The 7,478-nt window shown below is 33.3% G+C and overlaps 1 protein-coding gene across 1 annotated transcript; it reads right to left on the bottom strand.

The window, feature by feature from the left end:
• Positions 1–3,476: 3,476 nt before the first annotated feature.
• On the bottom strand, positions 3,477–6,836 carry LOC131653540 (probable calcium-binding protein CML48). The gene is made up of 5 exons (XM_058923714.1): positions 6,264–6,836; positions 6,129–6,175; positions 4,867–5,042; positions 4,453–4,471; positions 3,477–3,947 (listed from the first exon to the last, which is right to left on the bottom strand). The coding sequence occupies exons 1-5, from the start codon at positions 6,676–6,678 to the stop codon at positions 3,837–3,839; spliced, it is 768 nt and encodes a 255-aa protein (XP_058779697.1). The 5' UTR covers positions 6,679–6,836; the 3' UTR covers positions 3,477–3,836.
• Between the last annotated feature and the right edge of the window lie 642 nt (positions 6,837–7,478).

Genomic DNA, 7,478 nt, shown 5'->3' with positions numbered 1-7,478 from the left:
ACCCAAAAACTAATACACATTGCCTGTTAAGGACAAGGGAACCTTCAATCGAAGTGGGAGGCCTACAAAAAACTTCACGCCCCTAAATACTCATCATTAACAGATATGGCGTGAAGTCCTTCATACACATGATGTTTGTCTTGTGCTAACCCCCAAGTTAGACGTTATAGGACCTAAGCCCACTAAGTGGTGTAAATTCCATAAGTTCAAAGGTCCTCACCCAGAAGATTGTTACCAACTCAAGAAGGAGTTTGGGAACCTCATCTAAAAACTTCATCTGAAGAAGTACGTTTAAGATGGACCCCACCAATCACATGGTGGCTCCAGATCTTAAGTGTGAGATCTTGTTGGGAACCTTAAATCTAAAAAGGGCAAGGAGGCAAGCAAAGGAGATGAATACAGACTTGTGTGTCACACCCTCAACATTGTAGCATGAGGGTTTCTAGAGGTGTTGAGACTAGCTCCACTCATAGGTGATATGCACCTCGTAATGAGTGTAGAAGGTTTACTTGCCATGCTTGATATGAGCGCAAAGGAAACTTTAGAGTATAAGATCACCTTCTCAGGGAAGGATGCTGCTGTAATCCATCACCGTTAAAATGACCCCATGGTCATAACCATGCGGTGTGACTATCAGGAGATCAAGTGTGTGATAATCGACTGGGGAGCTCTATAGACATTCTCAATTAGGACGCCATCGAAAGGCTCCGTCTAAAATCAGACGATCTCAAAGATTTGCAAGGTTTAGTAGTTGCTTTTTTGGGCGAACAAGTATAGGTCGAGGGTTTCATCACCTTCAGATAGAAGAATAGCACAAAGATGATCAAAGTAAGATACCTCGTAATAGCCACCCCTTCCTCGTTCAATATGATTATAGGTTGGCTTTCCTTCAATCTCTTGGGAGCCTCCCTATCCAAGTTGTATCGATGTATGAAATACTCACGGGTGTATTGGAGTTGTTCAAGGTGATCAAGAAACCGTTTAGAGGTGCTATCAAGAGAGATTGAGGCTGAAGAGGGTAACTATGGTGTGTCCAACATTCAGTAGCCAGGTGCATAGGAAGTGAATGTCGTGGATGTGAGATCAAGAGCAACGCTCTATAAGGAAGAGATGGCGCCTCTTAAAAAGGAAGAGTTGACCGCACTAGCTTATGAGTACTAGGTTAAGAGGTCAAGGAGAGCTCCAAGTTTTTAATAGGTTTATTGTCATGTTTCATTCAATTATGTTATCAATTTGGCTAATTATAGCGAGATGATAACGAGATGTCACCTCTGCCAATTGTGAAAATAATATTGCTACATCCATCCCTAAATATTAGATCCTCTTGAGTTTTTTATGTTCCTTTTTATAAAACCATCTTTAAATATTAAAATACTTTAATGATTTTTGTATACATATACCCCTCATAAAGTTGCATCTTTTTCTACAATTCGCACTAAATACTCTTAATAAACATTAATGCTTAAATAGTCTATTGGTCCTTATAAGTTAATGTATTTTTTATTTTCATCTCTGTATCTTTTTGTTCTTGGATAAAGTCATTAAATATTGAATTTCTTTTGGATTTAGTCCCTAAAACTAAAATCTGCGGGAAAATCTACAGGTTTCCTACAAATTTTCCTTCGGATTTTTCTGCGGATTTTAAATTTAGGGACCAAAACCAAAAAGATTTTAACAATGAGATATCATGCCCAAGGAAAAAAAATAAAATGACGAAAATCAAAAACATGCTAACTTACAGAAACCAACCGACTATTTAAGCCAACATTAAATGATTCTTCCTTAAAAATAAATTTGTAAAAATATAAAAATAGTCAACAAATATATTACTCCAACTAACTTTTTTTTAATTCCAGTAATTTCTTCTTTGAAGTCTTGTATTTAAGGACATAAGTAGTATTATATGAAAGCTAATTAAATATTTTCGTAGCTATACTTCTGTTGATGCATCTAATCTAATCATTATAAACAAGGTTGTTAAAATCTCGATTTAAAACCTAAACTGTATAGATTTCACGTTTTTAGGTCAGCATTTCGTGTTAAATCGCAGGTAAAAACCTTTTTAGGTAAAATCGTATTCTTAAACGATTTTACGTGATTTAAATCTTTCTAAAATTGGTGAAATCGTGTAAAATCATGTAAAATCGTGGGATTTTACTCTTTGACCTGATTTTGATTTTTTTTGTCAAAGTTAAAAATCACATGTTATATTTTGGCCCATAAAATTTCTTTATGGATTTTTAATTTTATTCACATTCATATCTTGGTTATAATACTAAAGAATTTTTAACATTTGGAGATGAATTTAATCAAGTCGAATATGAATGTTCTAATTAATGGAGATGATGTTGTAGAAGAATTGAACTTTTGATTAACTTGAAGAAGATGAAAATATTTGTTTTTTTGAACTTGAAAAACTTATGAAACTATTGTTTTTTTTATAATCTTTTGGATGTTACATTTTATGATTTGGTGGACAAGTTATGTAGTTTGATACATGTTTGTGAATATTACACTTTATTATGATAATATAGTATATTTTTGTTTTATAATTAAGTTAAAATTTTAAATAATAAATGTATTTAGAATATTATTTTAGTATATATATGTCGTATATATAAATTTAATATAATTTTAATACGAGGTAAACTCTATGATTTTATGTTTCGATTTTATCTAGGCAAAACGAGTTAAGGTAAAAACTCGATTCTGACAACCTTGATTATAAATGTGTTAGATTGTTAATTTCTTATAAGATTTATAAAAAAATATATTTTATATAATTATTTACTATCTTTTTAAATGTAATTCAATATGAATTCTAAAGATTTTTTCTTTGTATCAAACCAGTAAGCATATGGATGAGATGGATCTTCATCTCCACAGTCCTCTGATTCATAATATAGTATGAGACCAATATCGTAATCACCTAAGGGATGAAGATGAAACTTCTATTGATTATTATGATTCTGATTTTGGGCATGAAGATGCATCTTCTGCTGAAGGTTCTGATTTCGATCCAGTTGCGATTAAGAATGAAGATTCTAATATTACAACCGGAGAAAAAAGGAACTATAAATTCTTTTCAGAAATATCAATAAAAAAATAAGTTCTTGAAATAGTGTAGATGATTTTAATTAAGATAATCAAGTCTTCAATTGAAGAAAGACTAATCAAAATTAGAAAAATCCATTGCTCAATTTCCTCTGCATCTAAATTATAGCAAAACTGAAACTTCAAGAGTACTTTTATATGATTAATTGTCAACAAGCCAACAACAGCATCATCATCGCATATCTACTCTCGAACTATCAATAAACATCTCTTGATTTTCTAAGTAAACAAACTCGTCAACAATCATGCAAGGTAGTGTCTTTTGAAACATATAGCATCATTGAATATTTTAAAGAATTCTGTAACATATAGCAACATTGAATATTTTAAAGAATAAAGGTAGATTGATGAGTGTGCAACAATTTTTGCGACATAATCTATCAAAGGAGAGACACATTCAAATTATAGATGCAGTTCATTACAGAACAGTAAAATAGCGCTATCCAAACAACTTAATCCAGTGTTGAAACATAACTCTCCGAACTTGCTAGAACTGTTGCATAATCTCTTATAACCACATTTAAGCTCTGTTAACTACTGTCCAACTTATTACTTGCTTACTTACATGTGTTAATAGCTTTTCTTAGCTTATTGCTCAACAAAGCAGAATAGAACAGATAATTACAGCTTAAAATTTTATGCACAACCAAACGTATAAAACAATCAATTGAATGTAGCACTAGCACCAAAAACTAAGAAAACTTGAAGATGAGCACAACTTCTTAATCATAAGATACAAGGAAAGGAAGGACCATAGACATAAACTCGTCATACGCAAGTGTAGCTGAACCGGAATAACGCTTGTCCTTAACCTTGAATTTGTCAGTCAGACCCTGAAAATGCAACAAGTAATCAGCAAGGTAGCAAACATGTAAATCGGAGGGGCAACATTTAGCTGAAAATGTAAATCTTGGCTAGTTGAATAAATGTTACAATGCCTTCCTATTTTCTTTCGCAAAATATAATGGACATAAAATGCCACGCTAATGTTTATTTTCTATCACATATAGCACAATCAAAAGAATGCATGCAAATGCAGCAGACATTCGAACTAAAACCATGGAGGGGGTAAATCGGCATATATTGATGGAAGGGAAGTTTAGAAAAGAAACACAGTTGAAGAAATTTAGATATGAGATGCATGTCCTTAGCTCCCAAACCTCGATGTTTAATCAAGACAATGCACAGGAATGTTAATGGATAAAAGTCTATGTTCCAAACCAGTTATTTGAACTAAAAATCATGGAGAATGTATGGAAGGGAAGAATAATAAACACTAATGAAGAAATATAGACATCAGAGGCACGTCCTTAGCTTCAAAAGCTCGACGATTTTTACCTTGATAATCATCCCACACCTGCACAAATCCAACAACAGAACATGAGATATATAAGGACATTTCCAAATGGAGTAAACCACAATTTGGTTCTTGATATATTTCATAAGATCAATTTGGCCCTTGACATACTAGCGGCATCAAAATGATTCTCAAATGATGATTTGTATCATTACATGACATTAGTTTGGTCAGTCCCAGTAAACAGCAAGTCTTTCGACAATTTTAATGTAAGAAAACGATAATTTCATGTCAATTTGTTCCATTTCACTCCTTTAGAACAATGTCGTAGAAAATCTTTTCAGGGCCAAATTAGAGCTCAAAAAATCATTCAAGAGAAAATTGAAGTTTACTTTTTTCAAATTAAATTAGATCAATAAAATAAGCACTTGAGGGATCCAGATAAAATGTCTTACTCGACAAAACTGTCGAACCCGAGTTCAACCCTCCTACTACTTCCATCACTGTACTTTGAAAGCAAAAGTTGTAGAACTGAGGCCGGTACTGCATAGCCAATACCATACAGAGCATCTCTTAGCTCTAATGGATCAATTTTCCCACTCCTATCTTTGTCATATCTCTCAAATATGCCCTACAAGCAAAGTACAAATAAATTCAGACGGAATCACATGGGATAAAAATTAAAAATCCTTTTAAATTCACCACACATATAGGTTCGGAGAGCATAAAGTCACTTATTACTAATTGCAGCAGAGATGAGTTAGTGATTTGTCACACAACATGGATGGAGTAGTGAAAGTAGGGTTTAAATTTGATCCACATTTACACTTCCACTGAACTATATAACGCAGTTATTTAAAAAGTAGTAGTTTTCACAAAAAATATTAAAAACTTAGTTAATGGGGTTACATAAATGTTTAATGATAATGTAAAATACTTGACATAGCAACAATTTTAAACTATATTTAAGCTGTAAACGAAAAGGAGAGTGAGTACTGTGCAATGTAGGGAATGAAAGCCGCTACTAATCCATTCAGCATTAAATCCTGAAGTCCATATTACTGGACAACCAAGACATAAGATATATGCTACAATAATCAATTCCATCTTAGTAAAATTTGGCACATCTGAGAAAGGAGAGTACATCAATGTTATCGATGGGGGATGACGAATCATGGCTGAAAGCCAAAACCCACCATCTTTCACAAATTGGCCATGACGGTTGCAAAAACTCCGCTTCTGCAATCCGCCATGGTCGATATTTGACAACACTAGAGTTAGAGTACATAACATCAAAACATGCCAAGGTGTTTTAGATGGAAGTTGGCCGAGTACCAAAATTTGCCACAGCTCAGACAGGAAAGTATATAACCAAACAAAAAAGGCATTAATGTTCCATATGGAAGCTAGCTACAAGAATAGTATAATAACTGGAAAATTTGCTACACTGGATTTTATATTTTAGAATTTTGCATAAGAAATTATCAATCTTCTCAAGTTGCATTGGCCATATAAGCATTGGAATAGACTTTACATCACCATATCTAAATTCAAAATGCATTAACCCTAACTCAACTCAGAAAACCATCTATAGGGAAAAATATGGCATAATTCATAAGTCACTTAATTGATTCACAAAAAACCTAACTTTGTCATTGAATAACTACTTATCAGTAATAGATAATTTATAGATAGAAAGAATGAAAAAGAGACTTACTCGCCAGTGACCAAGGCAACTCCAAAGCTCTGTAAATTCCTTTGGCCCTATAACAGAAAAAGCAATCCAAAATCAAAATCAATAAAATTCCCCAAAAAAGCAAAAAATTAAGAATAGCGAAAAGGTTAAAATTACCAATTCTGAGGGATTCTTGGGGATGTTTAAAGAGAAAAATAAGAAGTCGAATAGTCCTTAGGTTAAAATTATGAAAAGAAGAAGAAAGAGCTTGTTGCAATTCTCTATCATCAATGAAACCGCTTCGATCTCTATCTACCATCTGAAAGCTCCTAATAACATCAGGGTTTGTTCCTGGTGGAAAATCCGAATAACCAGAAGATGAAGAAACATAGGAAGAAGGTGGAGGATAACCAGAGGATGAAACTTGACCACCGTAGGAATAACCATGGGGGTAGTTGTTGTTGTAGTTTGAAGAAGGGGGTGAGGTTTGGGTGTAGTTGTGATTAGGAGGGGTGTGGTTAGAAGGTGGAGGTAACTCGGGTGCAGATGGAGCGTAAGATTGAGAATTGTATCTACCGTATGAAGAAGACATGGTTGGATTTGATTGAAATTGTTGGAAGAGTAAAAATAAAAACGAGATAGATATAGAAGAGAAAAGAAGAGAAGAAGAAGAAGGAAGTTTTTGTTTTGAGTTACTCGGTTACGTGTTCAATATCAGCGAAACTAAGTTAACGTTTTTAGTGGCAACTTGGTCGATAATAGGATTGGGTAGGGCAATTTTGATACTTAGATTAGAGGGTAATAATTTTATTTTTATGCATACTCGTTCGTTATTAGTTTGATGATTAATAATAACGTTGGCAGTCACATCAATAAAATAATACTCCCTCCGTCTCATAATAAGTGTCCCATTTGCATTTTTTTCTTGTCTCAAATTAATTGTCCATTTACAATTCCAATGCATCAATCATTATTATTTTTCCACTATTATACCCCTATTTAGTAACTTTCACGTTATTCAACTACTATTAATAGGGGTATTCTAGTAAATGACATTAACTTTTTTACTAAAACCAACACATCCAATCATTTTCTTAAAAACCGCGCATTGCTCAAATAGGACATTTATTATGAGACGGAGGGAGTATAACGCTGGCAGACATGGACAATTCAATTCAATGTATCCAATTTTATATTAGTTTAGTGTTACAATATTTTTGTTTTTTGGAAGACAAAAGATTGAACTTTGTCCGATCAAGAAAAAATAATTGAACTTTGTATAAATAATACTGTTATTTTTCAAAAAGAATTAGGGGCGTTTTTGCGAGGAAGTCGAGAGTTAAAAGAAGAAAGGAGGGGCTGATTTGGATGGCAGTGGTTAGGGGTTTATGG

Source organism: Vicia villosa, linkage group LG2 (assembly GCF_029867415.1).
Source record: "Vicia villosa cultivar HV-30 ecotype Madison, WI linkage group LG2, Vvil1.0, whole genome shotgun sequence".
NCBI lineage: Eukaryota > Viridiplantae > Streptophyta > Magnoliopsida > Fabales > Fabaceae > Vicia > Vicia villosa.
The sequence above is the reverse complement of the archived record's forward strand: the minus strand, read 5'-3'. Positions and strand labels throughout refer to the sequence as shown.

Bases quoted from the DNA above. Each gene is read 5' to 3' on its own strand.
- LOC131653540 (XM_058923714.1), bottom strand. From the start codon at position 6,678: ATGTCTTCTTCATACGGTAGATACAATTCTCAATCTTACGCTCCATCT. The intron at 6,176-6,263 runs GTAATTTTAACC...TTTCTGTTATAG, and splicing joins CCAAGAATCCCTCAGAATTG to GGCCAAAGGAATTTACAGAG. The intron at 5,043-6,128 runs GTAAGTCTCTTT...CTTTGCTTGTAG, and splicing joins GTTGCCTTGGTCACTGGCGA to GGCATATTTGAGAGATATGA.